The sequence below is a fragment of the Botrytis porri genome (genome assembly GCF_014898465.1).
Source record: "Botrytis porri strain MUCL 3234 chromosome Unknown BPOR_016, whole genome shotgun sequence".
NCBI lineage: Eukaryota > Fungi > Ascomycota > Leotiomycetes > Helotiales > Sclerotiniaceae > Botrytis > Botrytis porri.
In genome coordinates this window covers 496,594-512,846 of record NW_024066090.1, presented here as the reverse complement: position 1 = coordinate 512,846, position 16,253 = coordinate 496,594, and the positions used below count along the sequence as shown (strand labels likewise).

General features: G+C 42.7%; 5 protein-coding genes across 5 annotated transcripts; 4 read left to right on the top strand and 1 right to left on the bottom strand.

The window, feature by feature from the left end:
• Window positions 1–653: 653 nt before the first annotated feature.
• Window positions 654–3,548, top strand: EAF01_010382 (uncharacterized protein). Its single transcript, XM_038918639.1, has 5 exons — window positions 654–1,294; window positions 1,412–1,599; window positions 1,675–1,832; window positions 1,888–2,146; window positions 2,204–3,548. The coding sequence occupies exons 1-5, from the start codon at window positions 1,180–1,182 to the stop codon at window positions 2,546–2,548; spliced, it is 1,065 nt and encodes a 354-aa protein (XP_038765864.1). The 5' UTR covers window positions 654–1,179; the 3' UTR covers window positions 2,549–3,548.
• Window positions 3,549–3,743: 195 nt separating this feature from the next.
• EAF01_010381 (uncharacterized protein) lies at window positions 3,744–6,089 on the bottom strand. The gene is made up of 2 exons (XM_038918638.1): window positions 5,253–6,089; window positions 3,744–5,090 (listed from the first exon to the last, which is right to left on the bottom strand). The coding sequence occupies exons 1-2, from the start codon at window positions 5,377–5,379 to the stop codon at window positions 4,213–4,215; spliced, it is 1,005 nt and encodes a 334-aa protein (XP_038765863.1). The 5' UTR covers window positions 5,380–6,089; the 3' UTR covers window positions 3,744–4,212.
• Window positions 6,090–6,522: 433 nt separating this feature from the next.
• Window positions 6,523–7,637, top strand: EAF01_010380 (uncharacterized protein; the record flags this gene model as incomplete). Its single annotated transcript, XM_038918637.1, has 3 exons — window positions 6,523–6,559; window positions 6,656–7,094; window positions 7,163–7,637. The coding sequence occupies 3 exons, from the start codon at window positions 6,523–6,525 to the stop codon at window positions 7,635–7,637; spliced, it is 951 nt and encodes a 316-aa protein (XP_038765862.1).
• Window positions 7,638–9,265: 1,628 nt separating this feature from the next.
• On the top strand, window positions 9,266–11,253 carry EAF01_010379 (uncharacterized protein; the record flags this gene model as incomplete). The annotated part of the gene is made up of 6 exons (XM_038918636.1): window positions 9,266–9,353; window positions 9,406–9,763; window positions 9,815–10,068; window positions 10,124–10,519; window positions 10,570–10,718; window positions 10,811–11,253. The coding sequence occupies 6 exons, from the start codon at window positions 9,266–9,268 to the stop codon at window positions 10,946–10,948; spliced, it is 1,383 nt and encodes a 460-aa protein (XP_038765861.1). The 3' UTR covers window positions 10,949–11,253.
• A 2,846-nt stretch (window positions 11,254–14,099) lies between these two features.
• EAF01_010378 (uncharacterized protein) lies at window positions 14,100–15,911 on the top strand (the record flags this gene model as incomplete). Its single annotated transcript, XM_038918635.1, has 8 exons — window positions 14,100–14,274; window positions 14,353–14,445; window positions 14,516–14,589; window positions 14,649–15,003; window positions 15,105–15,208; window positions 15,332–15,618; window positions 15,699–15,763; window positions 15,832–15,911. 8 exons carry the CDS (start codon window positions 14,100–14,102, stop codon window positions 15,909–15,911), a joined length of 1,233 nt encoding a protein of 410 aa, XP_038765860.1.
• Between the last annotated feature and the right edge of the window lie 342 nt (window positions 15,912–16,253).

Genomic DNA, 16,253 nt, shown 5'->3' with positions numbered 1-16,253 from the left:
AGTTGAGGATCATTCCTCTTCTCGCTTTCCATTATTGCCTCTACCCATTCCATCTCCATTTCTAATCCTGAATCAACATCACCCTCTACCCACTTCCTCGCCTCCATCCATTCACCACCTATTTATTTACCATTCGTCAATCAATTTCATAATAGGTCTCTCAGAGATATCATCCAATCCAACTGAAACATCAAAACGACGGTTTCTTCTGCGTCACATTATCTGATTCACTCAGTCGTTGATATTAGTATCCAAATATACCCACACCTTAATAACTTTCTTTTGTGTGGAGGGAGGCAATACACGAATCAATTCGACTCCAGATTCAACTTCAAGTCCAAACGAACATCGAACATCGAACTTTGAACTTCGCCCTCAAAACAAAGTTCATCAACATCACAGGTTCACAGCAGAAGTTCATCAATCCTACCTACCTTCTTGCGCAGTAGAAGTAGTAGCAGTAGTCCTGGCCCCACGACTAACTACTGTACGTACAAAAGCACAAAACTTTAATAGGATCGACAATCCAAAGTCTATCTCATTAAACTGGTCCCCAGTAAGTATCTCAAATCATCAACACTTTTTAGTCTTTCTACTCTGCCCGTCTCCCTTGCATTTTCTTCAGAAAACACTGCTTATGACTGGATGAACAGGTCCCATTATTCAATCTTCAAATCGACTTAATCTCCCGAGCGAGTTCTAGCCTAGATCTATTACTTTGCTCGCATATCCTTGAACGCTATCCGTCAAAGCCGCCCGCCTTGGTCTTATCAACAGCGTCCTTCCCCGAAGAAGTTGAAAATCAACGAACCATTAACATTACCGAAATCCAACGCTCGTTCCTTGGAAGAAGCTCGTTCCTTTAAAGAAGAAGAAACTTCAACGCTCTTCAGCACTTGACGCTTGACATTTGACACTAGTTCTGCAGGATAACTAACCGGGACCAAACTTATTAACTTACTTTTGCCTGGTATCAGCGGCGAATTGATTAACTCCGCAACGTTACCAATAGCTTGCCCAGCCCATCCCGATCCTATCTCATCCCATCCCATTCTACTGAAACTCAAAATCTCTTCTACCCTGATCATCGAAGCGCCCTCCAGTTACCAAAATTATCCCGACAGCAACTGAGAATTTTTTTTCTCTTTGTTACTGTGTACGTATTAATTTTGGCCCTTCATGATGTGTTTCGGCAGCAGGGAGGATGTCGAGGCCAAAAGGTCCAAAGAGATAGACGCTCTTATCCACAGAGATGAGAAGGTTATGCAGCGACAAGTCAAGTTGTTATTATTGGGTAAGTTGTCGCGTCCTCCACAATTCGTCAGAACGACCGACGATCGATCAATCATCCTATTTCGAGCTTCACGATCTCACGATGAAGATGGCATTTGCTAATTATTATGTTCTGCAGGTGCTGGAGAATCTGGAAAGTCAACAATTCTAAAACAGATGAGACTGATCTATACCGATAAAGGTTTCTCAAAGACTGAAAAAGAAGAATGGCGCATTATCATCTTTCACAACATTCTGGATGGCTTGAGAATGACAGTGGAGGCAATGAATGATTTTAATACTCCTTTCGAACATGAAAGCACCAAGGTAGGTTTACACTCATTTGCGCTTTCAATCTTGCGATCAATCCCCCAGGCCATTGACTAATTACTTCATTCACAGCAATACCTTCCAATAATCACAGAAGAAAAGGACCTTAGACCATGCGAACCGATTCCTCTCGAATACCTTAAAGCGTTCAAAGATATGTGGGCTGATTCGGGTATCCAGAAGACTGTGGAGAGAGGAAATGAGTTTGCTCTGCATGATAATTTGGGCTAGTAAGTCTCTCTTTCAGCTCTGCGAAATTTACACTTCTAATATCGTGCGTCTTAGTTTCTTCGAAGATTTAGATCGTCTCTTCAGCAAGGAATTCGTTCCAACCGATCAAGATGTTCTTCGCGCCAGACTAAGAACCACTGGTATCACCGAAACACACTTTGATCTCGGCTCATTGCAATACAGAATGTTCGATGTTGGAGGACAAAGATCGGAACGCAAGAAATGGATCCATTGCTTCGAGAATGTCAATGCATTGCTATTCTTAGTTGCTATCAGTGGTTATGATCAGTGTCTAGCTGAAGACAAGGATGGAGTAAGTCTCCCTCAGCCGCAACTCATTATATCCCATTGGTGACTAATACCTTGCTAGAACCAAATGCAAGAAGCTTTAATGCTTTGGGAGTCAATTGCCAACTCTCATTGGTTCAAACACTCGGCATTGATCCTCTTCTTGAACAAGATCGACTTGTTTAAAGCAAAGATTGGTCACAGCCCGATTACCAAGTTCGGTTTCTCCGATTTCCAGGGAGATACTACAAGCTCGCAACAAACCTCGAAATACTTCATGGACAAGTTCATTGCTCTAAACCGAAGCCCTGGACGCGAAGTTTATGGCCACTTCACAAATGCCACTGATACTGATCTTCTCAAGGTCACGATGAGCTCCGTACAAGATATGATTATACAGAGAAATCTTCAAAAGCTGATCCTTTGATAATTAACCTCTGTCTGTTCGGAGCCAAGCCTTCAAGATTCCCCATTCCAGAAAAAGCATGACCACTCTTTATCTGAGCAGCACAGAACCCCCGTTAATACAAATACGACCATTTGCTGCGGTGAGTATTAGTCCGCCTTGGAAATATCGCATCGCATCTGCTTCTGGTCTTTTTATGAGACGTCCCAGGGACGTCAGCCAAAAGTTCCATCTTACACCGCACATGGAGCAAATTTCTCTTTACCAAAATACCCCCACACTTCTTCAACTTGTTTTTTCTTTTTCTTTTCTTAATTATTTGGTTTGAGGGCAGATAGGAGAATTTTCGGCGAATTTTCGAATATAAGATGGCTTGTATAATACAATCAATGTATCGATCGATCGATTGGAGATGCGGTCTGCATCTGTTCGCTGTTCATATACGACTTCTCTGTTGATTAGACATCTGGCGGCATCATGTTTATCCATTTATTTCTCTTCACTTGAGGATATACAATGCATACAACTCAGAGCCTTGCTTTTATGCAATGTCGAACGACGATGGAGGAATTTCGCTTGCATGGAGAGGAGGAAGGAGAGAACAACCGGAGTTTAATCTAATATTTTCAAGGATGGGCATTGATTGATTGGAATGAGAGAAACGAACTTGGGGATGGGATATGTTTTCGAATTTTTCATGCAATTAGTTGGTTGGCCTCGCTTCTCTCTGGTGGATGTTGGTTTCATTTTAGATGTTATTCAGGGGGAGGGAGATAGGCAGTAGGGGAGAAAGGGATTGTTTGGAGTATGCATACCACTGCACATGCAGAGAGATGGTATTGTATGCAAAGCACAGTGAGAGTATTCGGCAGTTCAAGCGAATGTGGAAGATTGAGATATGACACGAATCGAGTGATTGATTAATAGAGAAATGAACTACGTAACCATCCATCCATCCAAATCATACCCGATGTAATGTAGCAGTCTTAGTAAATTCATAATTGATTAATCCTTTCGATAGCTCATGCTTCGCTGACTGACTATGCGATGCGTCTATGTGTGTCTAATTGAATGAAATACCCGATATATGATATAGTTTGTAATATTTACCTATATTGTTTTTCGATTTTCATTCGCTATCATCTTCCCGTCTCTTCTTTCTTATAGACTTGACTTGTATGTGGGGAGATGGAGGATATACATAGTGGGATTCAAATTCCTTGTTATTTTGATTTTGATTTTGAGTTGAGTTCTGTCTACTTCTTTTACTATCTTCTAAACCTCTAGTTGCGTAATGGCTCAATTGCAAAGGCAGTGACACTTTTTTCGTGTTTGTCTAGCGATAAATAGAGATAGAGATGTATATCCATCTGATCTATCTATCTACATATGCTTGTATGCTGGTATACTGGGTTCTACCAGTATATCTCATCATCCATTTATCCATCTCATATACAACACCTTTCTCATGTAAATCATTATAGGGATGAGTAAACTTCCCTCCTGTTCCTCTAGCTGATTGGAGATGGTGTTCGTCAATCCCCCACAAAAAGTGGTATGCAGTTCCTAACGCCATGCATGCATGCTTCTCATCATCTCGCGATACAATATCTTACACTCTTTCCTACGAATCTCTCGAATCCTTGTCACTGGACTATATATGGAGCTGCGTGTGCAAATACACATCAAGGCAAAGCCCTCATAATGCCCTCAAACGCCACTAGCGCAACCGCATTCGCGGGGAAAGCTCTCAAAAAACAGGGTAAGAAACCTCTCCAATACCCTTTCCATCCACTCTCCCTATACACCTCCCTCGCCGCACTTTTCCAATTCGGAAATCTACGCACCCCATCTCCCAATCCACCAGCTAGTGGATCCGTCATAATCCGTTGTTTAACGACATCACTCGGGTAACTCGTCAACCAGAAAGCCTGTGCCGAAAGACCGCCGGCCCAGAAATTAACGGCGGGAGTACTCAATTGAGTTTTTTCAGTCAAAAGACGTGTGAAAACATCGTACGAACCCCACCAGAAGAAGAAAAAGGAACGGAAGAAAAGAGTAGCGGAGAGACCATGGTAAAGACCTGGGATACCATGATATCGGTAAATCTTACGTGCGCAGTCGATGGGACCGCTATATAGACGTTCGGATTTCTTACTCGAGTATTGGATTTGTAGACGTGCTTTTAGATGTTCGACGGGGGCCGCAATGAAACTTACGGTTGCGCCTGCCATGACACCGGCGAGAGCGTGGCCTATGGTGGGGAGTTTGTGGACTTGAGACGGTGTGAGAGAGCTATCGGGACGTGCAAAACTAGATGGGGTGGCGGCCATGCGGGAGGGGGAAAAGAGGGTTTGGTGGAGGAGTTTGCGGTAGAAGGTAAGGGAACCAAGCATTATGCTGTCCATGAACATCCAGCCAACTAAAGGGGGAGTGGCACCCTTGTAGAGACCGGTGAAGCCTTCGTTGCGAATAGTGAGGAGAAGACATTGGAGTGGCCCGTTGAATTGGGATGATGTGGAGGTTTGAAGACGGACTTTTATAGTATCGAATGGATGTCCAACTGTTGAAGGTATATAGTTAGCATTTAAATTTTCTTATCAAAAAGATAGACAGCAATCTCAATTGACAAATCAATTCGCATTCACAAATCACCCAGTATTTTCTGTCCAACAAAATATTAAATGTCCAAATTCGCAAGGAAAAAAACCTCAAATTGTCATACCAGTAAGTTTCGATACTCCCGAAAACACACCCGCCACAAATCCTCTATAATTCTTTGCCTCTCTCTTCTTCTCTGCCACTTTCTCCCTAACGTCGGTAGTATTCTTTCCCATTTGCAACCGCGACATGGTGGCAGACTCACTCGTAGCTATTTCGATTGCCTCTACAGGCTCACTGATCACAAGTGCGCGAGTCTGTTGCCAACATCGAGTCTCGACTTGTCTTGCCTGGCCCTCGTCTGAAAATCACAATTCACAAGGAAGTCCACAACGATAAGATCGAGGGACACAACCTAGATGCTCGTTTGCTTGGTTGGTTATCAAACCGTAGCTGGTGATGGGAAGGCAGGATATTCTCGATTTGTTATGTCGCACAGCAAGGGTCTTGGATCGCCGTTACTTTAGATTTTATACTTTGTTTGCAGCATACTACGACCTACAATACCTAGCTTATTAATAGATCATATCCAAATCCAATATGATCGGATGGATGACGAGTTGAACGGTTGAACTATCAAACTGGGTGGAGCTGTGACTAGGAATGTTCTGAACATTGAGGGTTCATTTGGCGAAATCGGAGCCACTTTGTTCCTGTGAGCTTGACCTTTTCTTTCTTTTTTTTCTTCTTCTTCTTCCTTCGACGGCGGTCTGTCTTATCGATGGGGGGGAATTAGGGATGTGTATACAATACATGGTATTGATTGGATGGATAAGCAATGATGAGAAGCTTGATCAGAAAAGGAACGAAGCGATGCACGGAAAAGACTGCGATAACCTTAGCTGAGGATAGCTGAGCATAGTACAAAGTAAAGCGGCCATATAAGGCTGGGAGATGGAACTTTCCAAACTTCATGTATTTGTGGGTAAATTATTCTATCAGAATACTTCAATACTTCAATTTATTGAAGTTTGAAGCAACAATTGACCCCTTCACATCTTGGCAATTGGGACGAGTCCCGTAAGAAAGTGTTTCGTATATTAAAGACGCTGATGCTGTGAATCGGTCCCCTCTTGATCATTTCTGAACCAGTAGTCCAAGCACACCTTTCTCCTTCCATTTCTTTCTCCTGTATAAATGCTTTTCAATCATTACTAAAGGTTACTCCCTTCGTGTGCACTTCCTTTCATGACGAAAAGTGGTTTGTTGTTATCTATCATTGAGTCCCAAGCTGTGCTTATTCTTTGGATTAACTCATATACACCCCTCCAATACTATATAATCAATCTCTCTCACACTCAACACTCCTCAAAGTTGAATAACCTTTCAGGAAAATGACATCCTCCGAACGAGTGACCGAGTCCAAGAAGGGTATGTTCTTCTGTTCATCTGTTCAGTCCAAAATTCGGCACATCTGCGTGTCATATCAAAAAAAAAATGACTGAACTGACAATACCTCCTCCACAGTCTGGACAACCCTCATAACCAACACCGCCTACCTCTCCGGGCTTTTAACCCTCGACTACTCCCTCAAAAAACACAACTCCAAATATCCCCTCGTAGCCCTCTACACCGATGCCTTCCCTCCTGAAGGCCACGCCGCTCTCGAAGCCCGTGGTATTCCCAAACAGCGCATTGAATATCTCCTCCCCAAAAATGGCGGAAAAGATTATTCCAACGACCCTCGCTTCTACGATTGCTGGTCTAAACTCGCCCCTTTTAGTTTAATCGAATATGAGCGCGTTGTACAACTCGACAGCGATATGTTGGTCCTACAAAATATGGACGAGTTGATGGAATTAGAACTCGATGCGCCGGAGGTGGCGGGCAAGGGACAGAGAGTTTTTGCTGCGGGCCATGCATGTGTTTGCAATCCGCTAAAGAAGAAACATTATCCTGCCGATTGGTATGTTCACCCTCAAATCTATTCGCTTTCTCTAAAGGCACAACTAGAGACATACTAACTTCCTCCAGGGTTCCTGAAAACTGCGCTTTCACCTCCCAACACAACACACCAGACGTCGCACAAACCACTGGACCACCCCCCAATACCTCTCCTCTCGGTTTTATGAATGGTGGTCTTCAAGTCGTCAACCCTTCTTCCGGCATATACAACGCCATTCTTGATCATCTTTCTTCAGACGCCGCAATCAATATGGATTTTGCAGATCAATCTCTTCTCTCTGATCTCTTCAAAAATCGATGGGTGCCACTTCCTTATATTTATAACGCCCTCAAAACGTTGAAATGGGAGGGCGTTCATCCTCAAATTTGGAGAGATGATAAAGTCAAAAACATTCATTATATTCTAGCCCCAAAGCCGTGGGATGAGATGGACGAGGAGGGAAAATTTATTGGCAAGGATGCGACGCATGCTTGGTGGGTAACACATAACCAGGAGAGATTGAGGGGGGAGAAAGAGAGGGGAATTAAGGTTGATGGGTTTTAGATGAGTGGTATGTTCTTGTTTGTGACTGGGGAATAGACAGGTACTCGAGTTTCAGGAGACTAGCTGAGAACCAGCTATATTGATGGCTCGTATCACATAACATAGATATTTATGGCGTTGAATTTAGAGTAGAAACCTCCATAATTTCTTTACGAAGTTAATAAGCGAGCCGTTGGATATTATTCAAGCTTCAAGTACCCAATTTCCATCAAGTTTATTTCCATCCAGATATCATCTATCTTCCATATTTCCTCTGGTAATCTCGTCGCTTCATTCTTTCATCTTAACTGAGATAGTCTTATTGGTAGAATGCAGAACATATAGTAGACTGATAAGATCACAGAATCTCAAGTCTACTCGTCTCGTCTCCTGTTCACATTTTAGACATCTTCGCTAATCAATCTAATAAACAACAAACCGAAGTTCTATTTCATTCAACAAATCGACACTTAAAGTGTCATGCCGCCGGACCGAAACACGGAATTCCTGTTCCGAGAATAAAGGGAAGAACGGCTAGTCAGCTCAAGCCAAGATATTAATCTCCGTCAGTGGTTTTTCAGCATGTCGCGTATGACATTGCATTGTTTAGTGTACCGGCGACAAGGAGAGACATGCTATTAACAAACTGAGAGCATGTGATCGGAATGGTAAGGTTAGCTGCGGGTACCCGTAGCTTCAAGAAAATAGGCTAAATTCGCCAACGCCCTTCTCCACAATCTTCGTCTCTTCCCCAAATTCCCTCCGCATTTTCATGTCAGCCTAAGTTTTGGGATTCTTGACAGTATTACCTAGGAGGTATCTATGTAACTCTAAGTGGCTTAAGTTTATTTCTACACCATATCTTGCAAGCTTGGAAGTCAATATACGACTACCACATCTAGACCTTAGATTCTACTTCCTTTTTTCGCGAGAGCTCTGGACAAGAGGTAGTGTTGGCTGTCATCGGCTATTGTCTTCACGTCCCGGAATTGTTGTCATTCTTCCGGCTTTATTTGGTACCTGATCATGGAAATCACGTTCTTAGTATCTGTCCTTGCAGTGGGATAATTCAAACCCCACAAAATACCATTTTTGTCAAGATGACAGAAGGTATAATACAGATCATATAGCAAGTGGCAGTTCATATAGCACATGATACTATACAATCCTCCAACGGGCCGTTGCTCCTTAGTCGCTCAGGTACCTGTTAAGGTATGTGGTTTCTTTAATCTAAATTTGGTTTGGGTGATTTTCCGTCGATTGTCTCGATTGGATACTGGATATAACTTTAATTGGTCGTTATAGTAAAATCCCTCTCGTTTCATATATTCAATCCAATCATATTTCGCGGGGTCCTGCCAAGGATTTGGTATTATAATGTTCTTCATGATCAATCCATGATATTTTTTGAGGTCTACTCAGGCTATACAAATCCTACTGGCAAGCCGGCGCCGGACTTCCGTTTTGATATTGGGGTGCAGCTCGCATATAGATGATCAAATGTGAGTGCATGTTAGTTCAACAAGATTCATTTGGCCAATATGGTTAGTCATATCTCGGTTTGATCGATATAAAAGACTGTTCCTTTCTTCAAAATGTGAATATCCAACCACACACACAATCTTTACTTCTTCAATTGTCCTGTCAAAATGGGTTTCAAGAATGTTCTCCTCGCTGCTGCTGCTGCTGCTGCTGTAGCACCTACTGTGTATGCCCAGGGTGCAGCTTACGCGCAATGTAAGTTATCACGCTTCATTGGTTAGTAATACGGTATTAACACATCTTTCAGGTGGTGGTCAAGGTTGGACTGGCGCAACGACTTGTATTTCGGGATATACCTGTGTTGTTAATAATCAATACTATTCCCAATGTTTACCAGGCGCTGCGGCTACAACAACAGCAACTTCAGCTCCCACCGCAACGACTCCCACCACAATCATCACATCTACCACAAAAGCTACTACGACCACAAGTGGTAGTAGTGCAACAACAACAGCTGCGGTTGCTGGTAATCCTTTCGTAGGAAAAGCACTCTATGCGAATCCGTACTATGCTTCAGAAATCTCTGCAACTGCGATTCCTTCCCTCACTGGAGCCATGGCTACTAAAGCTGCTGCAGTAGCAAAGGTTCCCACCTTTTATTGGCTGTAAGTCATTGTCTTTAATTAGATGATGAATATGATAGCTAATAAACTCAGTGACACCGCAGCTAAAGTTCCATTGATGGGAACCTACCTTGCCAATATCCGGGCCTTGAACAAAGCAGGAGCAAGCCCACCTATTGCAGGCACTTTCGTAGTCTATGATTTGCCAGACAGAGACTGTGCTGCTGCTGCTTCCAACGGAGAATACAGCATTGCAAATGGTGGTATCGCAAACTACAAAGCTTATATCGATTCCATCGTCGCTATTTTGAAGACTTACTCTGATGTTAGCGTGATTCTCGTCGTTGGTAAGTGAATTCTTCATCTCAGACTCGCATCGATTTGTGACTAACCATCCAAAAGAACCCGATTCGTTGGCCAACCTCGTCACCAACTTATCCGTCGCAAAATGTTCCAACGCGCAAGCAGCCTATCTAGAATGTACCGAATACGCCATCGCGCAATTGAATCTTCCAAACGTCGCCATGTACTTGGATGCTGGACATGCCGGCTGGTTAGGATGGCCTGCAAACATCGGACCTGCTGCACAACTCTTCGGCAAAGTCTACAAAGCAGCTGGAAGCCCAGCGGCAGTCAGAGGTCTCGCAACAAATGTTGCAAACTATAATGCCTGGACCAGTACCAGTTGTCCATCCTACACCTCTGGAGACGCAAACTGTAACGAGAAAATGTACATTAATGCGCTCGCTCCGCTTTTGACTGCTCAGGGTTTCCCGGCTCACTTTATTACTGATACTAGTAAGCAACATTTTTTCAAAATATCTAACATAATGCTAACAGCGAAATAGGTCGCAATGGTGTTCAACCAACCGCCCAACTCGCCTGGGGTGACTGGTGTAATCTCATTGGCACCGGATTTGGTGTTCGCCCAACCACAAACACCGGTGATGCATTGGAAGATGCATTTGTTTGGATCAAACCCGGTGGAGAAGGCGATGTTAGTTTTTCCTCTTTCTCATCTCATCCCCATCTCTTTGTTCTTCTCTTCTCATTTTCTTTTCAATATGCATATACTAACCCCCCAATCAGGGAACATCAAACACCAGCGCCGCGCGCTACGATTTCCACTGTGGCCTCGCAGATGCGCTTCAACCGGCTCCAGAGGCGGGTACTTGGTTCCAGGCTTACTTTGCGCAGTTGCTTACGAATGCCAATCCGACTTTTTAGTCAAGTGGGAGGGTTGAGATGTTTGAAAAAGAAAATGGGGATGAAATGGAGATGAAAATTGAGAGAAAATGCACATACATTCGTTAACAATATGATATAGAGAACAAATTCTTCGATATATACATAGTCGATCGTTATCATTGCCTTTTGTCATAGGATTGGAATTTGTATATACACTTTTTACTTTTTACCTCTTCGATTCGATTCGATTCTTCTGTATATATCAATTACAAATTGTTCTTTTCAGGTTTGCGCTAAATGTATTGAGATTGGATGTGAAATATCATGATCTATTTACATTTGTATGGGAAACAAAAACTTGTATATCTATCTATCTAGTCGTCTATCTACCTATTAAACTACCTTGATAGGTACCTACTGATCACATTTTCTGATGTTTTATTGAGATGATAGATGATAGAGGATGGTAAGATTACTTTTTCAAGATGTGTATTAAATTATGGAAATACTGACTGTTTGTTGTTCTGGGAAGGAAATCTTCTGGATGAGTGGTTTATGTTGGATTGTTGAATTTGGAAGGAGATGTATTCTATTGAAGTGAAAGGGATGTGGGTGTTGACATGGATATGGAGATTGAAAGCATTGTATTGCAATAGTAATAGTGATAACTCTAACATCAGTAATAGCACTAGCATATGAATATCAGACTACCCATCCAAAAGAAAAAGATTCTATGGGGAAGGTCAATCGCAAAGATGAATAAGTAGGGGGCTGGCTAGGTGCTTGGCAGCTAGACGAAACAATAAATGAGTATTTAGTACCTAGGTGTTCGATATATATCAACACTTTGCACTTTGCACTCCACATACAGCACTCCGCACCTAGCACCTAGCACCTAGCACCCAGCATCCAGCAGCTTGCAAATTGACGGATTGAGAGATTGAGGAATTTGGAAGTCTCGGGTTGTGAGTAGGAGTTGGGGCGTGAGAGTTGGGTTTTGAGTTGTGAGATAGATAGATATTAAGAATGACTAGCTTTTAGAGTACCGACACCGGTATATATCTTTTACATCAGGTGAAGCATAGATGTATTCTTGGGGCGAGGGCAGAGATGGCGAAGGGGAAGGGGCAGAGGGTGGAGGAAATGGAGGGAAGGGAGGGAAGGGAGGGAAGGGAGGGAAGGGAGGGAAGGGAGGGAAGGGAGAGGAGGGATGGAGGGGGGAAAAGTATTGTTGCTGGGAATTACAATGTCAGTAATGTAGTATAAAGTATGTTTGATGTGAAAAGTTATTCATTCAGGGATACAGAAGCTAAATAGTGTTGAGTTTCAAGAGGGATTAATTTGATAGGATGGCACGGTTTAGATATTACAAAAGATAATTCTTATAGCTGAATAGACTACGACTTAACAAGTGCTTATACAACTATTATGTCTATATTAGGTGACCCTGGTTATGGAAAAGCAGCTAGATTATTTAACAAGACAGTAGAGAAGATGAATGATATCGATTTATTATTAAATTACATTGTACTAGAAGTAGATTTTAATTTCCCTAAAGAAGTTAAATATCCCAGTATATGAATTTTGTGAGATCATATAATGCATAGTTCGTAATTTGGATATTTTGTATCCGGGATGGTAGGTTTGTTGAACTATAGTATGTATACAGATAGGTGGGTACTATTACACAGCTTATATACATTCCGCAGGCCGGGCTAATTCTAAATTTCTAAATCTAATCCAAAGAGAGAAAAAAGAGAATACAAAATATGCAGACTAGATCAAATGTATGTTTGAATGAAGATTAGGGAGGTTGACGGGGAGTCTTGTGATATGATAACCTTACATCGGAACTTTTTCTTTTGATTAATTATGTGATTATCTCGGTATGTAGATTCTTTACAAGGCTCCTAATTTAAATTAACCTTAAAGTACATATCATTAACATAATCTAAATAGCCCCCTCAAATTCCGGGGGAAAAGGATAAATACAATAACCTTACATATCCCACGATATACTTGCTTGCTTGCTGTAGAAACAAACATCGCACTGCAACACACCACAAAGTTTAAACATACTAGCCGAAATCTGGGGTATGTGGCACTCAGCATGGCTGAATGGGAAGAAGTTAAGGTTAAGGTTATTTACCCCTGGATTTATCCGAGGATGGATGGTGCGGTGCGGTGCATGCGGGTCCGGCTTATGGTGATGTGATGAGATTTGTGATTGTTGGGGTTGGGGCAGGACTTGGCGTGTATGCAAGATACTATGTACTGCGGTATGTATGTAGTCTGTACGGAGTGCGTGGGGCTAAGATGGGGATGGGGATTTTTTTTATGTGGATTTGAGGGAGAAGGAAAGGGAGGGAAGGAGGGTCTGTAGGTAGTGTGGTGGGAGTTTGGAAAGATTTTGGAAAGGGAAAATTGGTAGATAAATGATGATTAGACAGGATAGAAATCCGGGTATTCCTTTCCTTTCTTTTCTTTTCCTTTCCTATCCCAGTAATCTAAATAAAACAGAATATAAATCCCCTCTAGATCTATTTCCTACTCCGCCCACAAAAATAATTAAGCAAATAAAACCAAGAGATAAATTCAACGGATCCACTTTCCCATCTCATCTCATCTCCATCACATTATCGGCCCTCGGCCCAACCCACCCCATCCTCCTGAAACTCTTCCCGCAATCCCGTCTCGGAACCCCATCATTTTCTTTCCGTCACGTCAACATTTCACGTACTTAAACTGAGCTAAGCTCCAGTATTACATGGCATTTTGGAATCACGAGATGGATAAAGGTGCCAATACCCCATATATTGTGTATTAGTCGAGTATTAGTACCAAAGTAAACCTTGGAGATTTAATGTATAGAGCGCGCATGCATTCTTATATTTTCTTCTAGGGGAGGGGAAATGAAAAGGAATTTGGAAGACGGGGGTTTCGGTCCGTGGATGGAGATATGTGGCGAGGTGAGTGGAATTGGTGAGAATGAGATGTATGAAGAGTATTCCGGGCGGTAATCCGGGAGCTCATGAGAATACTTGGTATACACCGGTGGTAGCGTGCCAAATTTCGATGATGGGTTGGAGTATATAATCCGCATGGATGTCTTGGCATTTACACAATATAAACTTTCCTGTCCGCATGTTTCATACATCATACTTTCAGCTATCTCTTTCATACCTTCAAGATGAAGCTCTCAACTCCCTTATACACAATCGTTACTCTCGTGTCTACCGCCGCTGCACAAGGCGCCGCGTTCGCACAGTGTGGTGGTACGGGATGGTCTGGCTCTACGACCTGTGCGTCGGGTTATGTGTGTACATATGGGAATGCGTATTATTCGCAATGTTTGCCTGGAACTGGTTAGTCTTTTTCCTAGAGAGAGAAAAAAAAGTTACAGCAATGTAGAAAGATAGAATGACTAATAAGTGGCAATATAGCAACTTTAACAACAGTTACAAGTGCAACAACGAGTGCTGGTACGAAAACCAGTACAGCCGCAACACCAAGTTCGACGGGAAAGACAAAGTATAGTAAGTTCATGCTATTAGTGCCATTTTATGAGAATGTTACGAATAGAGAAGTCACACTGACACATTCAAGTCGGTACCAATATCGCCGGATTCGATTTCGGTTGCACAACAGACGGTACATGTCTAACCAACAAAGTCTACCCAGTAGGCATCCCTTGACCCCTTATTAACTCTAATCCCTCACTAACTCCCCTCCCCAACAGGCTCTTAGCAGCCTCAACAATGGTCCCGACGGACTAGGTCAAATGGCCCACTTTGTCTCCAAGACTGGTCATAACATTTTCCGTCTCCCCGTTGGCTGGCAATACCTTGTGAACAATAATCTCGGGGGAACACTCGACAGCTCCAATCTTGCGACCTATGATCAGCTGCTTCAGGGATGCATAGCAACGGGTGCTACTTGTGTGATTGATATCCATAACTATGCGAGATGGAATGGAGGGATAATTGGACAGGGAGGACCGACGGATGCGCAGTTCGTGAGTTTGTGGACTCAATTGGCGGCAAAGTATAAGTCGAATACGAAGATCGTTTTTGGATTGATGAATGAACCACATGGTGCGTATTTTTCTTTTCTTGAGGGGAGTGGAGTGGGGAGTGGAGGAGAGGAAAGAGGAGAGGAGAAATGAATACTTGAATACGGACTAATGAAAATAAAGATTTAAATAGTATAACCACCTGGGCGGCAACACTTCAAACAGTCGTTACTGCTATTCGTCAAGCGGGCGCAACATCTACCATGCTTTTACTCCCTGGTAGTGACGTAAGTATAGTGACACCATACATGTTGTTGTGACCCACTCACATTCTTTCTGAGCGCCTGTCTTCCAAACCACCTCAAACTTTTACATGGCTCTGAACCAATCCACTAACTTCAACCATCTAGTACGCATCCGCAGGCGCTTTCATCACCGACGGCAGCGCCGCCGCCCTCTCCAAAATTACCAATCCTGATGGCACTTTCACCAATCTGATCTTCGACGTACACAAATACCTCGACTCCGATAATTCTGGAACCCACGCCGAGTGTGTAACCAACAATATCGATGCTGCATTTGCACCATTAGCAACTTGGCTACGGGCGAATGGGAGACAGACTATACTGAGCGAGACAGGCGGTGGAAATACCGCAAGTTGCCAGACATATTTGTGTCAACAGGTTGCTTATTTGAAGTATGTTTCCAATTTCCTTCCATCTTTAAAATTGGGGATAGAATGCTGTGAGATATGTTATTAACAATATGACTGTACAGTGCGAACTCTGATGTCTATTTGGGATATATTGGATGGTCTGCTGGAAGCTTCGATTCAACTTACAGTAAGTGCAGCAAAATTCTATAGGTCCATCATTTTTTGTTTAATAACGTACTAATATTCATGTCACAGTATTGACGGAAACACCCAATGGAAGTGGCTCTTCCATGACTGACCAAGCGCTCGTTGCCGCTTGTCTTACCCGGAAATAGTAGTAACGAGGATTGATTGATAGGGTTTGGTATACTTTGGTGAAGAGATTGTACATAGTGGAATGAGTCTGTATATATTCGATCGGCTGTACATAGGAAGCAATACGTGAGAAAGAGGAAGAATAGAACAATTCGTCTTTACTCTTCAATAGAATCGTTATGTTTGCATCAGTGAAACCGAATGAGAGTTAAACGCTTCGGAAGGCTTTATCGCATTTTGACGACTGGGATTGTAGAGAGAGAAATAAAATAGTGAATTGAAATTGAACCACCAGCAATTGTGAACGAAAAGAAAATGCTGTTTTCATTCAAAGTGAATAATAATAGCAGAGCCCCACTATG

What these genes read in the sequence shown, in the direction of transcription:
- EAF01_010382 (XM_038918639.1), top strand. Translation starts at nt 1,180, where the DNA reads ATGATGTGTTTCGGCAGCAGGGAGGATGTCGAGGCCAAAAGGTCCAAA. An exon ending in CTGCATGATAATTTGGGCTA is followed by an intron (nt 1,833 to 1,887) that starts GTAAGTCTCTCT and finishes CGTGCGTCTTAG; the next exon opens with TTTCTTCGAAGATTTAGATC. An exon ending in TAGCTGAAGACAAGGATGGA is followed by an intron (nt 2,147 to 2,203) that starts GTAAGTCTCCCT and finishes ATACCTTGCTAG; the next exon opens with AACCAAATGCAAGAAGCTTT.
- EAF01_010381 (XM_038918638.1), bottom strand. Translation starts at nt 5,379, where the DNA reads ATGTCGCGGTTGCAAATGGGAAAGAATACTACCGACGTTAGGGAGAAA. An exon ending in GGGAGTATCGAAACTTACTG is followed by an intron (nt 5,091 to 5,252) that starts GTATGACAATTT and finishes TACCTTCAACAG; the next exon opens with TTGGACATCCATTCGATACT.